Source organism: Limanda limanda, chromosome 14 (genome assembly GCF_963576545.1).
Source record: "Limanda limanda chromosome 14, fLimLim1.1, whole genome shotgun sequence".
Classification (NCBI taxonomy): Eukaryota; Metazoa; Chordata; class Actinopteri; order Pleuronectiformes; family Pleuronectidae; genus Limanda; species Limanda limanda.
In genome coordinates, this window is record NC_083649.1 from 13,457,348 (window position 1) to 13,482,229 (window position 24,882).

Below are 24,882 nucleotides of genomic sequence, written 5' to 3' on the forward strand. Positions count from 1 at the left end.
CATTATGCATGATTTGAATTCGACAGCCACTGAATTAAATTCCTCAGAATCCAGCTATCCAGCAGGGGCAAACTTTGCACACGCATTTGCACTGAGATCTGATTCTAAAGCTGCGGAGAGAGAGCTCTGCCCTGAGCTGTCTGATGCCTGGCCTGGTTTTAAATCCAAAATAGGTGCAGAAACTGTGCTGGGGAGAACAGGGTGGAAGGATTCATCTAGGGCACAGGAGTGGCAGGGAGACCGCTGCTCGCATGCACGTCTGAAAAATACTTCACCGGACCTGATAGGCACACATGTACAGTATATGGCACTTAACGTGTTAGGTCAGGATGCACTCCAGCAGTGATGGAGAGCACATGTGTCGGTGGCAGGTATAGGACCACAGACTCGAGCCAGTCTCATACTGTATAGCTGAAAGGAAGAGTTTAGTTCTATATTTAAATTCATATAACTCTTGGAAAAGACTCTAGGAAAGAAACTGAAAATATTTCCCAAAATGTCAAAATATTCATTTGAGTGAGGATTTTTTCAAATAGAATAAATAAATAATATTTTAGGTTTAAGGAGTAGTTCGCTATTTAGTTAAAAAACTTGTCTTTTGATACAAAGCCACAGATGATAAGATCTATATCATTGGGGAGGTGGAATCCAACTCCATGTCTTCAATCCACAAACATGTGATGGCATGACAACTGGTTGTTGCAAGATTTTAGTGGACATCTCTACAAATTGGTGTGTGATTCCTAATGTCCTCCTTATGATGCTGAAAGCCAGAGTTACCCCAGTCAATTAAATGGAATCGGTCCAGTCTGGCTTTGTGAAACGGCCAAATGTACTAAAATAGCCTCAGCCTGCTTTGTATCACATCCCTCTGTCTCTCTTTTTCTGGCCGAGGTAGTGACTTATTTGACTTGTTGAAGTAGATGAATCACTTGTTGGCTCATCACCGTGTGACAGTTCATCCTAGGAGACCGTTTTAGAGTTTAAACGTACATGAATACTCTCAGTCTGTTGTTCAGATTAATTTGTTGAGCAAATGGCCAAAAGTGTAAATGTTCATAAAGGTCTTATATGACAAATCTGTAGTGTACCTGCCTCTTGTTTGTTATGAGCAAAGGTGTGTTAGTTTCTGTACTTTTTTTTGTTAGGACCTCTTCCTGTATAAACACTGACCTTATCGGGACCAAGGTCCTGATGAGGTAAAATGGCATTTCTGAGGTCTGAGGGTTTTGGATAGGTCGTCCTCAACAAATGGAAGTCGATGCAAAGTCATATCAACGATAGCTGTGCTTGTGTGTGCTTGTGTGTGGGTGGCAGCAGTCACGATGCTGGGCTCACATCATGTCAGCCATGGATGACATCGCCCACTGGTCCTGCCCCATTGCTTTTAATTGTTACCTACAGAGAATCATCATGGGAATGGGCATCTTTCTGCATCTTCTTTATTGTCTGATTGTCGCGTCAAATCACAAACCACTTCTAGGCTATACATAAAGGGTAATACCAATAATGCATTTTTGCTGTTTAATGTAGAGGACTTGTGGGAACATTTCCTGTTGTTAACCTGACTGTAATATTTAATGGACAAACGCAATGACAAACATCTCTTACACAACTCATCAGCTGATCTCACACATTTGTGTGTGTGTGAGGTTTGTTGCTTATGAGCTGCTTCAGTATTTAAATAATGGAGTCGAACATGCAGTCTCGTTGTCTGGTAGAAGAGAAACTGGGAACTCAGATCAGGTATCAACTTTCTCTCAGAGCTGAAACACGATCTAATGTATCAATTATTCTTCCATTAACGTTGCCTGTTGCCAGTGAAAGCTGTGCCCTCCGTTCATGTGTGAAACTGTGCACACGACGAGGTCTGATCTGTGTCTTTGTTTGACACAAGTCTTTACATTGTATACATCAGTCGCTATAGTAACAACCCAGGAGTCCTTGCACCATGTAATAATGGTTTTCTGTACTTGGTGTGAGCACAGCAGCAGCAGCAGCAGCAGCCATGATTTTGACAGACTCCTTTATATGTGTCAGGTGGATAACTGTGCTCTAGATAACGCCAGAGCCAATGCAAGCAGAACACTGCGCTATACTGTTTCTTTCTTAATCTCGTTAAAATTGACAAAGAAAACATCTGATACTTTTATATTTATACTTAAATTCCATCACAGAATTTACATGGTGTGGTAAAACCCCTCTCTTTAATGTTTTCATCTTATTGGAAAATAAATGAAAAGGACATATGGGCAAGAGGTCTGTCAAACACAGGGCTGGGTATCATCAGATACGTTTTTAAATTGCAAATGCGACTTATATTAATTACCTTCATTATTGATTAATCTAATCTATTCAATTTAAAATCATATGAGTGAAAAGGCGAAATTCTCACTTATTGTTCATCAAAATCCCCTTTTTTCCAGCAAAAATCCTCACAAATGAGAACCTAGAACAAGGTTACTTTTGTTTGAGATTCATTTGTTATCGAAATAGTTATTCGATCAACTTATTGATTAATTAGCTGAGCTAGTAAGATTTTAAATCCAAATTTCAGCACTGATTTAAATACTTGGGAAATTAGGTTAAATAAGTAATAATATTCTTCCATTTATTTATCAAAAGTTTTTGTATTTTCATAGATAGAGTAGACAGGAGAAACTGGTTATGATGTGCAGTTAAACCATAATAAGGTTTGGCTTCCTGCAATGACTGGAACCGATGCTTAGAGTGGTGAGAAAGGAGCAAAACTGTAATTTTTCTGGCTGGAAAAACAAAACTATGAGATAAATGAGGCCAGAAAACTCTAAGATAGAAGTTTGTGCTCGTTGCTCTGACCCCGAGGCCAGCAAGGCAGCTACAGAGAAACATTATCATTCATTTGGAGTCAATTTTCTGTCCACAGAATTATTGTAATTACAATGTTCACCCTCTTTTAGCTCCGTCACACTCCTGAGCTGTTAAAACTGCACTAGTTTCTCACAGTGTCTGATGTTTGGTGCCGAGCAGGTAGTGCAAAATGGGTGTTTATAGCCTTTTCTTCTCTGAAAAGCTGTCCGCTGTAGCTGGAAATTATGTGTTTCTTTCCCAGTTCCAATACATCAACTTTGAGTATCTGCCGATAAAGAGAACTGATGCGATCAGTGTTTTTCCCCAAGGTGAATTCTGGAGACTGGTAAAGAAAGAAAAACTGTCAAAACAAACAATTATTAGATAAGGATTTGTGTTGCTTTAAATCACCTACCAATTAAAATAACGATTTAACAAGATTATCAATATGACAAGAAAATAAAACCAGTAACTATGGACACATTTTCTTGAGTTAAATAACCAGTGCAAATTAAACTTGGCAGTGAACACACTAGTTGGAGATAATCTAAAATAAAACATTGATCTCTGGCCGCCAGTTTAAGGGGTATTAGTTGAATCAGATTTTATACGTGATGCTGTGAAAACCTGCAGACACGAGGGTCTTAGTGGCTCATGGACGAGAACTTTCCTGCAGTTCTTCAAACCGACTGATGGAATGAGTGTTTGTGTGTGTGTGTGTGTGTGTGTGTGCATGGTGGACAGCATCCTACATGGTTGTCTACTGTAGCTGTAGCCGTGAGTGTAATGATAGTCGGAGGCAGCAGCGCTGGTGATTCATCCCAACGTGTCATTAGTTTGTCTCTGGGTTGAACAGCTAATAATAGACTTCTGCGAGGAGAGAGAACCCCTCTGTGTGCGAGTGTGTGTTAATAGGGGGTGGGTGAAGCACTTGGTGTGTTAGAACGAGTTTGGGTGTGTGGCCAGAGCGTGTGTGCGTGTGCGTTAAAATTATGCCAGTTAGGTTCTAATCCATTTTCCTCCAGGCAGCTGGGACTTACATTTTTAAACAACAGGATGCTATCCCACCCCCTTTAACACAGTGCGGCTTTGAGTGTCAGCATCCTCGGAGGGTTTACTCTGAAGTACTCCATGACTTAAAATTATTATAAACGTTAAATTATAAATGACGCTTCTGTGTGAATAAAACAAGCAGACACATGCATGCATCTGGGTTGTGGGGAGAAGTACACGAGCCGCCTTCCTCTGATTTCAAAGCAAGTAGGTTTTGATCATTTAAATCATAATCCAGTAACTCCTGCTGGGTCTAATTAGCTTCTCCACTCAGGACTTTCTGTGGATGTTGTACAGAGGCAGTATGTTAATGTTATTTTTTTCCCAGAGTCCTAACTTCAAACTAGCGCTTCCACATTCACACCAACTACCTTCCTCCGTCGTAGGGGGAAGTGTTAATCGTAACATACCCAGACATGTCTGCTCTGTAAATGTGTTCGCTTCCACTCTCAGGTTTATCTCCTCTGACAGGCGACAAAAGGAAGAGTGGTAATAAGTGAGTGGAGGAACAGGAGGAATGAGGAGGCTTCTGTGCAAGTGCCTGGTTTGATGAGTGCTGAAATGATGTGACCTTCACAGCTACAGGATGTCAACTCAATTGAATGCCTATGTGAGGTTTTGGCATCAGACAGCAGTGCCCTGAAATATCATCAAGCAACTTTATGGAAACATATTTTCACAAGAGTATTTTCTTTTTATCCTCTGGCAACACAGAGTGGTACTTCCGCCTGAGTAGTGTTGAGCACTGTCATGTCATAACAGGAAGGTTCTCTGTTCAAATCCAGGCTTGGCCTTGATTGTTCTCACATGTTCCCTGCGTTTGTGTCGGCAGTCCAGCTTCCTGACGCTGTATAAAGGCAGTTCTGGGTCATGTTAGATTGACCGTAGGTGTGAATGTGAGTGTGAATTTGTCTCTGTATGTAGGCGACGTGTCAAGGGTGTGCCGGCCTCTCGCCCAATGTCAGCTGGTATTGGCTCCAACCCCCCTGCAACCCTCAAAAGGAGCAGAAGTATGAATGTAATCCCTCCATTCAAGTTTAGAGCCTTGGAGAATTTTTCCATGGAGCTTTGAAGCTGTTTAGGAGTATTTTGGCATTCGATATTTTATGTTGGTTTTTCTGTAAATCCTTATTTTCCTTTCAACAACTTTCTGTTTGCCCTGTATTGATTCAAGAGTGAAACTTTTCAGGTCATTTCCGATTTTTCTTAACACCACAAAGTCTCAGGAGACAATTAGAAGTAATTGTTCATTAATAATCAGCAAACCTGACATAACAATCCTGTAGTTTCTATTATATTAAGAATAGTGCATTTACTTGATATACCAAATATACACAAAACGAGTAATTATAGTAATGTCAGTTCTTACTGACATCATCATTGTTTCAGTGATGAGGAATCATTTTCTGATCAATTTAAGCTCTATATCTCTCTCTAGCCCTTTTATTTGTGGCGGTATCATGGTACAGTGAATTAACAGAGCACACTGGGACTCACAATATGACAAGTGTGGGGCTGAGTTACGATTATAAAGCCAGATGGATTGTTGCAACCGCAGCCTCGTCTCAGTGGTACGATCTGTATTAGATTTCCCTCAAATGAAAAAAGGAAAACTCGGCAGAAGTGTGATATTACCCTCTGCTTACTGTCTAGCAAGGAAGTGATGATGAGTTGAAGAGGAGGGAGAGGGGGAGTTAAATGACCCTACACACAAACAAACACACACACACACACACACACACAAACAAACACACACACTGAGAGCTGATAGATTGTAATTGAGGGGAGAGCCTTTCTAGACCTCATTAAACAGAAATGTCTCCAACAGCTGTAAAGAACTAGGGGGTTGATCCGGCTTTCTGCTGCAAACATTGAACAGTATGCACACGTACACGCACACACACACACACGCACACACACACGCACGCACACGCACACGCACACATACACACACAGTAGGAGTAGGAGAGTAGGTGGTGTTAGAGGAGCTGGCACTTTATTAAAGGACATTAGGATCAATTGTGACATCGGGGTTGTTGAATTGTTGGAGCTTCTGGGGACTTGTGCAGCGAGACAACTGTCTTCTATTATTATTTTATCCCCTTTGTTTGTTTGGACTGACTGCACCTTCAGCTCTTATATGCATATACGTGACAAGGGCTACATCAACTATTGGTAGATGATTATCAATAAAAAATATCTAGGCCTAGTTATTAAATCGATGAGTAAATCATCAGGTTAATCATTGGACACTCTTTTGATCGGTTTTGGCAAAAATACCAAACGATCTCCAGTTTTAGCTTGTGTGAGGTGTTGCTGCTGTCTTTAACTAATATAACGGAGAAATAAGGACTTTGAAGACACAACCTTGGCTCTGGTCAAAGATTTTTTTGTAATTTTAATTAATTTCAAATGATATCAATCAATTAATTAAGAAAATAAAAGTGGCTGCCATTTTATCACTCACTCTATTAGCTTTGTTATGGTAACTGTTATTTTCAGAAATATGTTCAGCCTGTTTGCAGAGCTGGTGCCCAGGTGTCATGTGTAGCTGTTGGTACATCAGCATAAACAGCTGCTTACAGATGTTATAAACCGACTGTTATCTGTATCTGTAGCTAGTTAACTCATAACTTCATCTCTGAACTCACCTTCAGTCCTCTTTCCTCCTTTTTTCTTATCTCTCATAAACTGGAGTCAAACTATATCGCCACAGGACGAACTCTTTTCGTACATTAGTTGATTTTGAATGCAGTCACGCTGCCTCTAACATACACTTTGAATTCATGATTAGACTTATGTAAAGCACTTTGAATTTCCTTGTTGTTGAAATGTGCTATACAAATAAACTTGCCTTGCCTTAAAATTACCTCACCCACATTATCTTTCAGGCCTTTACTTTTCATTACCACTGCTGGCCAACCTTTGTCTGTGCTCGGCCTGTAAGCTGCAGGAACTGTCAGAGAGAACTGACTCTGAATCACCACATGATCAAATCAGTAGCTTTTAGCAGTGAAGCTGCACTCACTGGTGACAGGCAGAATCATTGTCTGCTCTGCTGTGAATCACACTACATTACGTTCTCATTCTAAGCTTATTAGACCACAGAAACGATCATAACCCTCTAAATCTGAACATATTACTTAAATCAAGATGGTTTAAATCTCCATTGAACGTTATGCTGTGTGAAAGGCGATGCGTCCATTTTGATGTATTGAAATGTATTGTCTGCTGTCTGCTAACACCTGTTTGCTAACAAAATGGCATCTGTGTGACCATTTTAAATATACCTCCACTTATAAAAAGTAATTTCTTAATAATTAATTTAAAATCACCTTTACGCAGATGTGTGACTGCAGAACGAGGGGATTTTTCCTAAATCTGACTTCAAGCTAAACTGTGCAGTACACCCTACTCCACAGTGTCTGCACTGGCAGTCAGCTACCTGTTACACTGTTTATTCACCGCTGCCAACATCCAGTGATTGACACACCATCTCTGTCTGGGTGAATCCTTAACTGTTTTTAGTCGTGTCTTCTGGTTCAAGGACGAGCTCGCTTTGTTTGGAACAAGCAAACCCGCTCGGGCTTTATTAATGAGGGCTCCCCTCAGGCCATCCTGCAGAAGTCAGAGGCTGCACAGGACAGAGGAACTGCCAATACCTAAAGTGTACAGCAGCAGTAATGTCCACCTGCCCACACACTCATCACTCCCACTCTCCAGGGGCTGTTTCCACACAGAACTGGTGAATCTCAAGTGACCTCTTCAGCTTTAGAACCCAGAGAACGAATAAAGACAGATTTAATGTGCAATACATCTCATCTTAGAAATTGAATTGAAAACATAACGCTAATTCTGATTAATGATGAAATAAATACACAATAAGTTATGAAATATTTATAAAATATGTTTCATATCTATTTTTCTTTTGATTATTCAATTAATGATTTTGTCTATAAAAGACAACCAAGAGGTGACCAAGGTGACATTTTCACATCTTGTCTAAACATTCATTATAACTCATTATACTATAATATTCATTATACTATAATAAGTGACAAATAAAATTCATCAAATCTTCACGTTAGAGAAACTAAAAACAACAAATAGTTTGTTTTATTCTTCTTAGCCTTATTTTTACCTCTTGCACCAAAATAATCTGGAACCAACTAAATGATATCCAAATAATTATAGTTTTCCAACAAATTCAATGTTTGTGAATCAAACAAAAACACTATTTATTGTTAAATTGCATAAATATTTTTACATGGGATGATCACCTATAAGTATTGCTTATGGGAAATCACATGGACATATTTGATATTGAGTACAGTCGGTTTAATTTGGGTGGTTGTTGACATTTAGACCTGAGGCTTGTGGCCTTAAAACAAAAGACTGAACAGTTTATAATATGGACCTGGTCCATCTCAGGACTGCTCTTGGTTCCATAGAACTGTGAGAACTGTGAAGACTTCTAACACAAGGCTCTGTACAGACATCAGCACGCAGCCAGCAATTTAGCACTACGTGGTGCTGACATGGGCACCAATTACACATGTGAAAAACATCTACTTATGCAGACATCAATTTAGGTGCGCGAGGAACTGTGACACCCACTGTCAGCCCCGGCTTCCAAACCAGTAGGACAGTGTAGGAGTATATCACAAACTCAAATTTCTGGGGAATTTGCCTGGTGCTTGAGTTAGGTGAGATGAACGATAAGGTCTGTCCATTATATATAAGGCAACTGCAAGCAGATGGTTTAGCTCAAAGACAAATAACAGGAATACTTCTAGTAAGGAAACAAAATCAACATACCAGCACTAGTAGCTAACCAATCAACATGCTATATCTCATTTGATGAGTCTGTAGGAAACAAGGTGTGAAAAAGACAATATGCAGTTTTTTGGGAGGTTATGCGAATGTATTCTTTGGTTCTGACCAGTTGCCAGAAACCCAGTTGAGACTCCAGGTATTTACTGATCACAGACCAGAAATGTATCATAACGCCCTGTAAAATAGCATTTTGTCATTTTTACCCTTGGGCTTTTGTAGTGATTAAGATAAAGGCTTGAAGGTGTTTTATTACATTTGAACAGAGCGAAGCTTGCTGTTCGTGGGGTATCAACCTCTCATCTAACTCTCCTCTAAAGAAGTGTAATTATTCCTTAAATGTTAGAAAAGTGCATTCAGATTAGATTATGCGTGGATGGTGCCTCTGGTGGATTTTGTTTAAAATGTATATAAAGATTCCTATTCAGTCAACAAATGGTGAGGGTCCTCATCCTTTTTGCCTTTTCAGAGAGGGGTGGGAATCTGAGGGAGAGTAATTGTGTGAACATGGATGATGATGAATCTATGAAGCTTTTCTTTTCCTAAACATTTTGAGATATTTTATGCCTTTATTAGACAGATGGGGAAAGACATGCAACAGCGGTAACCTTGCGGTGCGTAGTAGGGCACTGCAAGCTTTTCATTTCATTAAACAGGTGCATTAGCCTTCAATGAGCAGGATGAAGCTGTATTCACGGAGCAGCCTCTCGAGCATGTCTGACAATATGTTCTTCTCTCTGCTTTAATTAGAACATCAGAGGTCAGACCTACAGCAGACAACGCTTTAGTATCAAGGTACTGTTATGTCATAGTGTCTTTCTACACCAATGATCCACAGCTCAAAAGGAATTCTATCTGCAGTGAGAAAATGTTTAAGAGCTTTTCTGTCACTGTTCAGTAGACATATCAGTCTGTTTTTTTTCTTGTCTTTATTTAAGAGCGTGGTCTTTCAGCTTGAGAACAGGATTTATTGATTTCAAGTTCAGATTTTGTAAAGCTTTCACTGAAAACCTTGTGCTCGCACGCAAATAGCCCCTGCTTGTGCTTAGATTTTCTTCTGCCCAAACTGTGCACTTGCTCACAATATAATTTGAACTTTGAACTTGAACACTCTCAAATTTCTACTATGCCTTCTGATTTTTTCTTCTACACTTGGATTTGGTTTATGCAACAAGTCTGTCAAAACATTCCCCAAACCACAGAGTACAGGAAATAATGCTGAAAAATGAAAAGTCCCTTCCTCGTGGTTCTGTGAGCGTTAATGATGTTGGGAAACCGGAGCAAATGTAAGCACAAACAAGGGTTGTTTGAGTGCAAACTTTACAAAATATAAACGGGAAATCATTAAGTCCTATGAGGCAAATTGTAATTTGTGAATATGGGCTATCCAAATAAAATAAAAATGATTGATTGACATCCACTGTCAAACTGAAAGACCATGCTCTTGAATAAAGATAGGGGAAAAAAAAACATAAATCAGACCATCTCTCTGAAGTCCCACATGTACTGCCTCAGAGTGAAGCGACCTCCTTTCGGGCTGAACTAGTTTAAAAGAAAATGGATACAGCTCTTATCATATTCAATGTTTAGAAAACAACATCTGATGCCTCCGCCGCTCCTGTGGTCGCCGCCTCTCCCCACGAGGAAGCTTTACCGCTGAACAAGCCGAGCTGTACATGAAAGTCAACAGCTAAGGAAGTGCGTTTGAGTGGAATTTTCTAGTTTTAGTCCGAGTTTTGCATGCTACCATCTGTCTGTCTACTGGCTTTTCACTGTTTAATCAGAGCAATATGAAGCCAGGAGATTTGATCCCCCGGGAGATACACCTCCTCTGAGGCTTCTGGGAACTATGTGCCTTGAGGCTTTCTGGAGCACCTCTGAAAACTAAAGCTGTTTGAGGTTTCTCCTAAAAACTTTTTTTTTCTGTGACTTTTCAGGCATCTTGTCTTAGAAAAACATGCAGGCCTGGTAATGCCCACAAAGCTAAATCAGCAGTGGGAACGCTGTGAGAGTGCTTATCTTATCAACATGTTTGGGTGTTTTACATCCATCCATCCATCCATCCTCATCCTCGGTTTTCCAGCTTTTATTTCTCTGTCCATCCTTATGGCTTCCTCTCCTCTACGCCTCCTCGTCTGGTCTATCCCTTTGAAATTAGTTGCAGGAGTAATCCCTTAATCACAGTGTCTCGCTGGGATTACCACAGAGGGCAGCCACAGCACTGCCCTCCGCCACCGCTGGCAATTGAGCCGGCAGTATACTAATGTAACCTTTCCACAGTGCCCCAGCCAAACAATTTGTCTTGTGCCAGCAAGGCATTACTAGTCTGCTTTTCTGAAGAAAGTCTCTTGATGTTTGACTGATGGATCATAAATCTAACTCTCTCTAATTCTACCACAGTAGATTTTATATAGATTTTACAGTTCCTTCATTTCTTTATATCAGTTGTAGAGCTGTAAAAACTAGACAACAGAAAATTAACAATGTTTGTCTATAACTTGCTTTTCACTTGAAGACCTGACAATACCCTTTATCTGATTGGTGAACCCTACTTTCTGCTTTACCCTAACCAATCCTCTCTCTCCTCCAACAAACCCAAGCAGAGGCAGTTTAGGATAGGCAGGTATGGTAAAATACATAAATGACCAATAACCCAACTGTTGGTGTACGAGTTGCATTGTGGGTAATGTAGGTGCCAGTTTCTGATATGAGTCTGACAAAGGGGTGCAATGCCAGTTCAGTCTTTTTAGAACACTTGGCATTGTGTCCTCTTTTTTGTCAAAAGAGATAATCTTCAGTGTCTGACACCCACACTTCAACGTATTCAGCGTTCATGGCCAGATAAGAGTGTGTTCAAAGTAGCGCTATCATCATCATCATCAAACTTGTAGCCTTTGACAGAATACCATTGAAACTACTGACATTGCAAATAGCGTTGTCTTTACTTTGGATTTGATGCTGATTAGCAAGCATGCAAACATGCTTAACTAAGATGGTTAATATACTAAATTAGCTGTTTGTATATTAGTTATATATATATATATATATATATATATATATATATATATATATATATATATATATTAGCTAAATGCTATCATTGTTATTGTCAATATGTTCTCATACAAATTTAACTATATATACTTAGGCACCATTCATATCGTAACCTAATGTAAACCTCAGTGGGCTGTTAAAGCTGCTCCCATCAGTTACACTGCTCATTCATCTCTGAAGCAGATAGAATTGTACTGTGTGGATGTACATTAATGTGTTATGTAATATATCGTACCCTCCTATATGACTGGGGAGTTGCGACTGTACCCAGCATGCACCTGAGGCCAGGGAAACACTGAGGACAGTCCATCACTGTGCTGAGACAAACTGCCAGGCAAGAGTTCTTTTGATTCTCCTGTTCACCAGAGCAGTGGGAGGAAAGCAGAGCTCCCAGAGGGAAATCATGCAAACACAGAGAGAATATGCAAACTCCACACAGACGGGACCAGGACTTACAACTACAGCCATCTTCCTGTGCAATCTGTCATTCAACATTTATTTTCTGTCTGATAAAAATAAAAAAGGAAGTCTGTTCCGGGGCTTTTCCACAGAATTCACTTTGCAATTATAATGAGTATTTAAAACTTTTAAGAGTTACTATGTAAACACAAATAAAACTGCAGCTCCTAGGAAATTGAAGCAGTTGATACAGATCAATTGTTTGTCCTAGTCCTGGAATACAACTCTCAATAGCAATAGTCAGAGTGACAAAAAAAAACATTGGCATAAGTTTGTTGATTTTCTATCATGTTTAAAAGTAAAAATGATGGTTTCAAACATAAAACTAGATTTGGTCTCCTGTATTAAAGTCCTGCGTTTTGTGGACCTATCAATCAACAGTAAAACCAGTTCCAGTTCTACAGTGTGTTGATGCATCATGGTTTGTATTTTACACTAGACTGTACAAAATGGAGAATCACTCGTCTTTCCAGCAGTGCATGGCTCACATTGACGTCTCTAAAACAGGCACCTTCATTAATTTTAGCTCTGTGGAGAGGCCCCATTTTTGGATGTGCAGCGACCTTCAAAAGTGTGCAGTGTCCTCCTTTTTCCTCTCACAGCATAATGGAAAGACACTTTTTGCAGAAGCATTTTCTAGCCTGCTGCTGCTCCACTGTAGCGGGTGCGTCCTCCGTGTCCATAATTCAAATGATGAGTCATATGTCTGTGGTAGATGAACTGAATGCAAAGCAGTTCTGCTCACATCATGGTCTAGAATCCCTACCTGTGTGACCTTGAACAATGTGTTCCAACACTGCTGAACAGGGTAGAGTGAGGCATGTTGTGGGTTACATGACTGCGGAGGAGCCACACATAGAGAGTTTGAATGATGTCCATGTGAGTGACAGTTGGATAAAAGCACACACCAAGGTTGAAAATGGTTATTATACTGTACTTTCATCATGACTCTCATGATTAGTTAAGTGGAATTAAATGCATTTTAGACATTAATGTATGTAAATGTAAGGTTGCATAAGGAATAATAGCAAGCTCATGAATAAAGGTGGAGCTTGGTGAACAGTTTTATCAAAATAAAATGGCATACTTAAAACACAACTGTAACTGGTGTAAATAAAGTTATACAGTTATTTTTTAGGACAATTTGACAACACACTGATTATTTAACTGTTAGTGCATCTGAAAATGTTTGTTTTTTACAAGAAAAGGGAGTGGCTAGGTGGTACAGTGGTTAGCACTGTGGCTATTATCATCACAAGAAGGGTTGTTATCTCAATGTCTGCCTGGGTTTTGTACTCTGGCTTCCTCCCACAGGCCACAGACAGGATGCTTAGGGTAATCATCGCAATATCCTAATAACACACAGTGAGGTTTTTTAATATGTCCTTTGAAAAATAATTCGACATTGATCAACATTCGCATCACCGCAACATCGTTGTTATTATTTCATTGACTAAAAACAGTTTCTAGGTTTTTTAGCCCAAAAGAAAAAAACATTTATCAAATGACAAAAGTTGGAAATTTTACATTTTCAGGAAAAGTCTAAAACTAATTTATATTCGACTTGCAAATTTAACACTGGTCAAAGACTAAGATTTGTAATTGAATTGAATTCAGTGTCTGGATAAGCAATCTTATTTTGAAGTCCTTTTTAACTGAATAAAGCTGCTTCAGTGCTGTGCTGAGCATCAACGCCAGATTTGAAAAGACTGAAAAGATTATGTAAAAATGAGCTGATTTCTGATTTTAATTACAAAGTAAGGATTTAAGATTCAATTGAAGTTTGTCAAGTATTATGGGGTTTAGGTTTTATTTATTTAGACGATGTTTCACAGCAGATGCTTTCAGCGCCGCAGTGCACGCTAAGTGTGCAGGGAGCGTTTCACAATCACCAGCATTTCATCCTATAAGCAGTTTAATACTCTGTTAAAACAGATGGTCAGGATAAGATAAAGTCCGCATGTTGAGGCCTTTTCCTTTTGACAGCCTTGACAAATCTATGACCTTGCTTTGCTGGGCTTTGTGATAGAATATGATAAATGATAAATGAGTCAATTACAGAGAAGATGTTCTATCTGTTTCAGACTGAGGACAGTAGACGTATTCAGATGAAAATCTGGTGATATTCTATCTTTTCATTTCTCACAACAAAGATAACAAAAACCAACACCATGTCCAAGGAGGAAAATAGTCCACAACAAAGCCATTATTTACTCCTGATAAAAAACTACAGTAGCTGAGCTGGTACACGACACAATAGTCCCATTCATTTTCCCATTAGTGTTGGTGATTCACATCTGGAACATTTCTGCAGCTCAAATCACCAAGCCTGAAATTATGCTCAGGAACATGGTGGAAGAAAGCTTGTGCTGCTGAGACATATTAAACACAACCTACATCTTAAATCAACTACTTTCTGGATCAGTTTTGGTTGAATTCAAAGCTATATGTTTGGTCTCAATTGAAACGTTAAAGCGTTTTAAAATTTCCAATGCTTTTCTTCACGCCTTTGACTGGACTCTTCCTCATGGCAGTAATGCCTTATGCTCATTGGTATAGTGGTATTTAGACCTGGTTGCCATGATGATTCATTGATGATGACAATTTTAATAATTAAAACATGGTGACATAAACCTATAGAGCTGCTACATTATAAATTGCTACAACATCAAAAAGATTTAGTAAGATAGAGAAATATGTGTGGGGAAACAGTTTTCACTCTGAAACCCAGTGTACAACATCCATCCCCAAACGACTGGAGGACAAAAATACCTGTTATAGCTGGTGAGTTGGTTTGCATATCTTTAAAGAGGGCTGGGCTAACTGTTTCCCCTTGCTCCCATGCATTATGCTAAGCTAAGCTAATTGCCTCCAGGCTCTAAATAAGCCCTAGAGGCAGACATCTTAATAAGCTTCAAAGAATATAATTTGAGCAATAGCTCGAAGCAGTCAGTACTGCAGTGTTGGTGAATCAGTGATGTCACTAAGACGTGGTAGCACTCACATTTTACTACACACAGAAAACACTGTCATTTCTGTGAAGTTGGTTCAAATTAAAGGTGATTCCAGCGATAGTTTGGGTCAGGAAACAATGTGGCTCCCCTATAGGCTCCCACCAGTCCACCAATGATCCAGCTGGTACATTACATAACACTGCCTCAAGCCTTTGTGCAGAGCGGCGCTGGGCCTGCTCAAAAACCTCAGAGGGAATTACATGCAAGTTCCCCGGTGTATCTGTGGAGGCTGAGCAGAGGCTGCAGGCTTATCTGGAAACTGAGTACACTTCAACAGATCCGCAGCCTTTTCATATACATGACACATGCAACGCTTTACGGCTCACTCTCCCTGCAGCGTGTCACCTTTAAGTCTCCTGTTACCGACATGTCTTGCTGAAATAGTAGCTCCACTGCCCACACAGCGCTCTCAGAGGCACTGTGGGCCGCTGCAGGAGTTTTGTGGCTGCGGAGGTTTTTCTAATTTTATGACGGATTAGACACGCCTCTCTGCAGCCAACATTGTGCATTTCATCGTAAGTGGAACACGGCATTGCAAATGCATAGAGCAGCACTCTGTGACGTCTGCAGACGCAGTTCGCCCCATCACTTCCACACCGTTTGAAGTGCACAGTGTTACATCAGCGGAGCTCAGAAAACCTCCAGAGGTGCACTTAAGGTAGAATCGCTGAGAGGGCACAACACTGCGCACGATTTGTTGACATCTGCTGGTCTTCATAGTTCACCTTTTTACAGTAGATGTTCCTGGGGACGAAACAACACATCCATATAGGCCTACACACTATGACATTGTGTTTACATGAAAACAGCCATTTTGTGAGCATCAACAACTGCAGTGCCACGGAATCTATAGTAGATTCTCTGTAAAAACATCTCAGGTGGTGTTGATTTAAAAGAAAGTCTCATGATAATCCATATTTTTTCATGGATTATCCACAAATCCAATAAGAGACAACAAAACCAACAATGAATGGTTGCTACCAACAAGTATTGTCTGTGCAGCCAAAGCCTGAGTCCTCTGTGCCGCAGAGATCTATTGTTGTCCAAGAACACGTCAGAGAGAGACACTGACGCAGTGGATGACATGTTTCCTCACCACAAACACACACACAATAGTTTATTTAGAGTCAATCCCACACACACTGTCCTTCTGTATAAATCTCTGAGTGCACATCTTTTTGTCAGGTTTAAAAAGCTGCACCTTTCAGTTCTATAAATCTCTTTAATTGTCACATTGGGTTCACTAGCAGTGTTTGCGATGTCTCATTCGCAGCATCCCAGACCGTCCTGCAACATTAAAATTTAAAATACTCTTTGCAAACACTTGTGATGAAGCATGAATCTCAACTTCATGTCACTTGTCAAATTGGATTTCCAGCTCTGGGGGGCATTGTTTCCCCCTGTAGCCGTCTGAAGGGGAAAGAAACTGTTGCTGGCACCTGCAGTTGTTCTCGTTGTTTTTCAGACCTCATGAGCAGTAACAAGCACATTGTGACTTTGACCAACACAGTGAGGTGAATAAAATGCCACAGTCTGAAAGTTTCAAACTTTATTTATCAGTTTTGCAAGAGATAAATCTCCACCTCTGTTGAATTGGAGGTCACAGATGCTTTCAATCAGGGGATTAGAGCCAAGCAAGATTTATACGTCCACAGTTAACTATAAAAGGATGTAAATACGACCTTAATCACCTCTGTTTTAAAAGCTCTGTCTGCACCACCAACTTTCACATGGGACTGTTCTCCTAACAAAATAAACTGCTCAAGAATGACATCATATATAGATAGCATTTGTACTACATTTGGACTGATAACGACTCCTGTCCAGAGAAAAGTCAAGAAGTCAGTGGACATTATCAAAGAAAGTCCACAGAGGGAGAAGACCTGAGTGGGTGGGTAGACAAAACGTTGAGTTATAACACAGGAGACCGTTCCTTGTTTTCCTGTTTGTTTCATACCAAGAGTCAGCAAAGGTCCCTTTTAACCCTGACGATAACTGTTCCTTTAACTCTAACTTGAAAGTATCTATCATTGTATCAACAAAGCTTATACAGAATACCCATTTTAACTAAAACATCAAATTATAGATAACAATATTTCCCTAAAGCTAATTTAGTTGTTTTAGTGCCTAAACTTAACCAAACATTGTCACACTTTACAACAGCCTTTTTGATGCTGCATTATGGGCATAACAGAAAAATTAGGCCAACAATTTCAAGTCTCCGTTTAGAGATATCAACATTTTCAGCTGGTCTCGGGTCCTCAGGCAAACTGTTAGTAGTGGCTCCGGGTGTGAATGTGTGTAAGCTGGTCTGACACTCACACGTTTTTTTTTAGCACCAGTTTACATGTGGGAAATGATTTATGCATTGCAAATAGATCTGGTCTCTGCTCTGTAAATACTGGGAAACAAATGTTTCTTAATCCACGGTTAGAGTAGTTCCCAACAAATACAGCATTTGCTCCCACTTGAGTCAAACCCAGTGCCCAGCTGTTTTTTAAGAAAAATATGGAGGATTTCAAAGACTTACATGAAGGGTTTTTAATAATAAGCTAACAAATTCAGTTAAATCTATAATATTGTAAATGGACAATTATTATGAATGACAGTTTGAAGTAAAATATAATTATTTATCTTTAAAAAAACGATTTATCAGAGGCTCCAGCAGTTCAGATGTGGCATCAGTGAATTCTTGCCACTCACAATTAGGTGCCAGAAAGCCCGGCAACAGACTAAAGCGCCACATGGTGTGTGTGGACTGAGGAGACAAATTAATTCATCAAAGTCATTTGAAAGCCATCTCAAGGGAGAAGCCGCAATGCCATTATTTAAGGATTTAAGGGTTACTAGCACTATTAGTATTATGTAATCCTGTTCCAGCCTCTTGAGAATACCGTGTTCATGTAACAGTCGCCGTTTAAAAGCCAATAATTCAAAATTTCTTTTGGAATATTTGATAAAAACAAGCACCCAGTGTGGGGCTAGGCTGGTAGTCATCTGAGGATTTTCTCTCTGTTCCCAGAAAAAGGCAGAGCTGCGTTCCAGGTTAAATATGAGGAATGCCTGGTACAAGGGACGGGGGCCCGAGGCAGAACATATCAAAACGAGCTGTTTGAGTTCCAGTGGATCTACATCCTCACCTCAGCTTGGCACGGAAACGGTTCAATATTTAGCATAATGAAGTGGGAGCTCGTTCTGTGTGTTTGGCAGCAGGACGACTGACACTATTGACTGTCAGTCACTTGCTTCTGTGTTGCTATGGAAACAACCTTGTTGTTCGACTCCGGGGCTAATTCTGTAGGAAAAGAACAAGCTTGTAGAAAAGCAACGGTTAAAAAAATAGAAAAATATCATGGCTGCATGCATGAGTCATCTGCTCACACATACACTCAGAGCTTGGTTTTATCACGGCCAGCAGCCTGTCAGAGCCTCCTGCGTGATCGTAGCTAAACACAGCCGCAGCACCGAGCACAGCAGAGAACAAAAGCAACACCAGACTGTGGTAAGGACCATGGGAGCAGGCAGTAATCACCGCTGACTCAAACATTCAGCTACATTCAACTCCAAAACTTTATCCACAGGCGCAGCTGCAGCTTGGTCAAATTTTACACTCAGGTCCAACAGCAGGAGCAGGTTGTTCCTGCTGCTTTCCCTTTTATACACAAACGAGTGGGAGAGTATTAGAAATATTAGTACTACAGTCTAGTAAAACACCTCCGCTACAACCTCAATAATAAAAACATAGGCCAGTTAAACTTGGAACTCTCTGACAGTGTCAATCAAACCTGAACGTAATTATCTGTGTTAAGGAAGAATTTATGGCAGAGATGTTGTATTGGATTGCATCAAAAATATAGTCTGTTAATGGCCGGACATATAGTTTAGGGAAGCATTCAAAGTGACCACTCATGGAAGTTCAAATTTGATATTCAGATAAGACGCTTGTTCATTTTAAAGCTGTTTTGTTTTGACAAATTTGAGGTTTGCTTTTTGCCTCTGGTGGTATCTTTTTTATGATTGACACGTTTCCAAGATGAAGAATGACCTGATGTATATTACTGTATTATAATAGTATAGTAAAATTCTCTCTCAAGAGTCCTGAGTATTTGAACTGCCAATGAATAAATGATTTTTAAAATCATTGTCTACAAATGAGGCATGACCAAAGCTTTCTATTTATCTGCACTGACCTTCCACAGTTGTTAGTGGTTCCTTTACGTTCAAATTGTAGTTTGTAATGCATCAACCTTGGTTTTTAGTGTCTTGGTTTAGTTTTGGTCCTGATTAGGTCTACCAGAAACAACCGGTTGAGGTCCGGGACGTGTTAATGTTAAGGTGAAAGGAAACAGATATCTTCATATTCATCAGTTAAATCACTAGTCTTCCTTGGATTCTCACAAAACAACAACAATGAAACCAAACCAGAATGTAGGACCTCACAGACTCAAAACACCAAGGAAAGGGTAAATATCCAAATCCAAAGGAGAGGCCTTAAGTTAAATAAGAAAGTGGTTATTGACACTACCAGAGAAGAGTTTACGCCCTTCAGATTAACTGGGCTATATGTGAGTGAGCACCATATATGCTGTTTTCGAATGTTCCCATTGAAACATGGATTTCATCAAGATTAGGAGGTTGACAGGAAGAAAAGCCAGAGAAATAAGAGCAATGCATGTACATATAGACTGAATGCTGTTGAAAGACAAGGCAAGACTCTCTTCATCATGAATCAGTGACTCTGACGTCCAGTCCAACCAGTTAAACCGGAGCTGGTCATTTATCTAGTGAGTCGTGTTGTTGCAGTGTGATGGTGTGAACCGAGATTAAGCTTTCCTTTAATCCTCCTCCGCTTCACATGACCTCACTGTGATGCACAAGCCACCGGGAGCTGCCATTGGTGTGCCGCGCGTTCTCCTGCGATACCTGCAGCCAATCAGAGCCCTGCAGCTCAGCATCCACCCCCATCGGGCTGCCAGTGGTGGAACGAGTGAGGAGAGGAGAGACAGTGAGAGGGGGGGGGGGGGGGGAGTGTAGGGAATTTCTATGAATGGAAACATGGAGGAGAGGGACACTGCTGATGATCAAACACTGACATACAGATCCTGCCCACATCTCATCTCCTCATTCTGTCGTCATTTCTTCTCTATCTGTCGTGCACTCTCAGTTGCTCCATATACAGTAGTTTGACAGGTTTTTAGCATGTTTTATAATGTAGTTAACAGCTGCAGAAAATGCAGCACTAGATATGAATAAACATGCTTACATTTATGCCGTGTAGTCCTGATTTAAATCATAGAGAGATGGATGAAATGAAAGCTCCCTAAGTGAAGTCAAATCATCCTAATTGTCCCCTGGTGGCTGGCTGCAGCATAGGTCATAGGTCACCAAACCTGCCTCCTCCATGTTAGGATATTGGACGAAGGCCAAACTAAAAAAGTCTAAATACACCTTGAATTAATTTTACCGGAGGATGTTTTCTGTAATTTAAGGTATCACACCATGTTTGTTCAAGTGTTAATTTTTCATGTAAGTTTGGGTTGAATTACTTACTTACAGCTCAGACTGACTTTTACCTGCTCCAATACAGATATCAGCAGGACCTTGATACCGTGGTTCCACTGCACGATCACTACAGCACAGACTCTGGCTCCCAATGACATCACCAGTGCTAGATGCAGTCACTCATATCCAGGAAATGTTGGCTTCACTTTTGCACAGGGAGGAAGTGAAAACATGTTGCCCATCTTTAATTACAGGCAGATTTCTTGGATTTACTGCAGAAGACAATCTGAGAGCTTTTGACTGTTGAGCAGCATGTCAGAGATGTATTTAGATTTAAAAGGTTAAATCAACATAGCCACAGTGAATGTGCTTTGACATAGTTTGTCAGTTCAAATTGCAAATTTCAATTCCAGTATATTAGAGGGGGCACAAAATCCATTAGTCCTAAATCTGTGGGAAAGCAAAAAACTAAAGTCAACTGAAAATAATATGAGGATTTATCTTCCTCCAAACGGATATTAACTCTGTCTGAAAAAAAGAAACACCCACTCCGTCCACACAGAGGGCACAGAGGGGGTCACAGGGCTGTTCTGCAATGTGCTGATTAAATTCATGCAATGACTTCACAATTAGATTTGTTACATAATTTGTCTTCAGCCCCTCAAGAAGTAGAACAAGATATTTGACTATCAGAGCTTCGATGTTTTCAAGGAGGAATTACCCAGAAGGTTGCTATGGTTACTGCTATATGGGGCCATGCTTTAACGACTCCGTTCCTGATGCTTCTAGCCCTTGACCCAGTTTGAGAATAATATCAAGGACCTGATGAGAAAGTAGCTCTAGAGGAGACGAGAGGGATTACAACATTGGATACACATATTGCTGGACCAGATAACTTCAACTTCATCACACGACAAAGTGCACAAATGAGTCAGAGAAGAGAAAAGGGCAATTTCCCTGTATAAGATGCAGATTATTTAAATACTCTACAGGACTGCATGTTCAGTGTTTGATCTGTGAAACGTCAAAATGTACCCCAAAAGAAAATATCTCATAGAACAAATTGAAACAATGTTTAAAATTTGTCAATGGAAAAGGACAATTGTCAAGCTTCTCAACCATTTTTTTTAGAGCAATTGGACTACAATGGGTCTATGTCACTCGTCTTCCTGGAGACAATAGGAAATAACAGATCGGCACAGTTTTACAGTTTGACTCTAATTGGCTGTAGAAGCTTATTTATCCTCCTGATTAAACATATGGACTCAAACGCTGGGGAAGTGACAGGAAGCCAGTGAATAATTAATTAATCAAACCAGCAGGCCAGTGCAACCCACCAAGACTGTGTCGATCTGTTGACATTAGTGCAGCTGCATGGTCCATTGTTTTCTTCTGGCTCAAATACAAAACAATTTAGGTATAAACGATTTATTATAATTTGGCAAAATCGTACTCTTTTATCTTATTGTTTCATTAGTATGCATATTTATGTATAAAGCACAATTATAGACAACTTTAAGCTGATTTCTTATGTCAAGTAATTAACACGGGCACAGGCAATAGAGGCCGATTAAGCATAACAAGAACACTTTTTCATATCAGTTGTAAACTCAAAAGCCTGCGACCTCATGTCATTAACTAGACTGCATATTAATACCAGTAAATTAGGTTTTACTTTGCATCACTGAGCGACTGTTTTTTCTTGTAAGGTACAGAGAGGAGCTCTGCTGCTGTGTCGGTGTGTCTGTTAATGTTCTGTCATGTCAGGATGGAAATGAGTTATTTATTGAACTATTTCTTTCAAACCATCGTCACTGAAGTTATTTCTAGTTACTTTGGTTGCCATGGAGAGGGCAATACTTCCTGTTGTGTTTTAACTTTACAACACTACAACATAGCCAGCAGAGAAAACAAATCAGAGGGAAATTATATCTTCCTATAGAAAGGGGAACTACAGTTTACAGTTGTCTGATGTTGACAAAACAATTCAAAGGGCAAGACCATTAGAAGTATGTAAGCTTACCTGGCACCTACTAGGGAAAGGAATATACATTAAGCAAACACAAAAGATTATGTGCGTGTGGTAAAATAATGTTTTTAGACTGTGTTGTGTGCATGTTGTCTTAAATGATAACCATACTTTATTTTTTTTTTATTATATTATACTATAACTGTTGCCAATATTGTGAGGATAGTAAATACATTTCAGTGTATGATTTTCTGTGCTTTTTTAAAAAACATTGATGTTCAGTGTTTTTAAATCATTGAAGTGATTATTTTTTTCTATGAATTATGTTTGTGTTACGTCCTTTTATGATCTGGATTGTGCTCTGGCAAAACAGATAGAATGTATTCTGCTAAGGTTCTGTGAATGTTTCACAAGACCTCACCTGCTCTTGTCAGTTATATAACATATTGCTCAACGACATAGACCACTTAGATCCAGGTTTGTAATTTTCCTTTTAAAAATGAACCAGCCTTTGGGTCATACATTCAAATCCGCTTTACTGCTCATTGATTAAACCCTTGTAATTGAACTAAGGACCCACAGCGGTGCTTCCACACTATTTAATTGTAGAACATTTCCCTGTGTTGTACTTCAGATCATTAATTTGGGTAAATTAAACAGTGTAATGACTGTTTATTGTGTTCAGGATATTATCTAGCATGGTACTGTTGCTCTGAGTATATCTGTGAGGATTCATCTGGCACACGGATATATTCGAATTAATATGAGCCACATTATGCTACGTCAGCTTGAGCAAATCAAACAAATTCCAAAAAACATCGTATTGGGTTTAATGGACACATTTTGTAGCACTAAACATGTATCAAGAGCTTAGCTTCCAATTAACCTGCAGGTTTGTCCAGGACAATTTGATTATACTTCATTATATTCATATTTCCCACTGCTTTAAAGTAAACTTTGGCCCTCACTCCTAAATAAAAACGCCATTAAACTGTATTAGTTCAGGTGTTTTCTTTAATTTAAAAGCATCCAGAAGCTTGGTTACCATGGTTACCTGCATCTGAAGGTGACCTAGTTGTCTTAGTGACTCACGTATAACAGGCGTTCAGTCTTTCAAACGACCCCCTCTTCCTCATCCTCCGCCTCCTTCGCTACTTCCTCTTCCTCCTCCCTGACGCACCTTAACCTTTAGAGGAGACATACCTCCTCTGACACAGATGAACACACAGCTCCTGCCAGATGTGTTGATCGAGCGCTGCACTCAATAGAACTGTTGTAACATTTAACATGTTCCGAGAAAAATACATCTTCTTAAACAACTGATAATATATTTGATGATATTCTTGTTTTGGCGTTTTCTTTATGCTATGATTCAACTGGTCACACATAAGAAGACACTGTCGCGCTCCACATCGGATAAGTCTGGCCCCATTTATAACTGTGTCATCTCTCCTCTCCACAGTAACTGTCCATGTTCCCTGGCGGCAGCCCTAGCCAGAGCCACAGCAGACAGCCTCCTGCAGACTGACCTCTCCATCCACTACCTCACTAAGACTGTTGAAGATGGGTCTGACCCACCACCAATTGACCCACCACCACGTGAGTCCTTGGGGGGGTTCTGACCACACACACACACACACACACACACACACACACACACACACACACACACACACACACACACACACACACACACACACACACACACACACACACACACACACACACACACACACACACACACACACACACACACACACACACACACACACACACACACACACACACACACACACAGACAGAGAGGTACAGACAAATTAGGTCTGCCTCTCTCACGTCATCCTGTACACATACACAGTCATGTAACCTCCAGGGCTTTGTCCCACTTCTCCCCAGCAGAACTGCATCAAGTGGTATTTGACCACTAGAGGGCATGGAATCAACTCCAAAGTACTGTATAGTCACAGCTATAGGTCGGATATACTACATCCACCATGCGTCTTCATCAGTAATCCATAATGACCAAGCAGAATTAGAATTTCTATGTTAATGCTAATTGAATTGCTAATTTGTATAGCTATTTCGCAATGAAATTTGCTATTTAGGTCAGATATTAGAGGGAAAAAACATGTAATGAGGGTGAAGGAACTGTGTGTAGAGCTCAGAGAC

The 24,882-nt window shown here is 40.0% G+C and overlaps 1 protein-coding gene across 1 annotated transcript in view; it reads left to right on the top strand.

The window, feature by feature from the left end:
• The window catches only part of ppm1e (protein phosphatase, Mg2+/Mn2+ dependent, 1E), a 31,819-nt gene that overhangs the window by 971 nt on the left and 5,966 nt on the right, over positions 1-24,882 (top strand). The window contains exon 2 of the mRNA XM_061085301.1: positions 24,176-24,312. Coding sequence (XP_060941284.1) covers positions 24,176-24,312 — 137 coding nt within the window. The remainder of the gene's footprint in view (positions 1-24,175; positions 24,313-24,882) is intronic.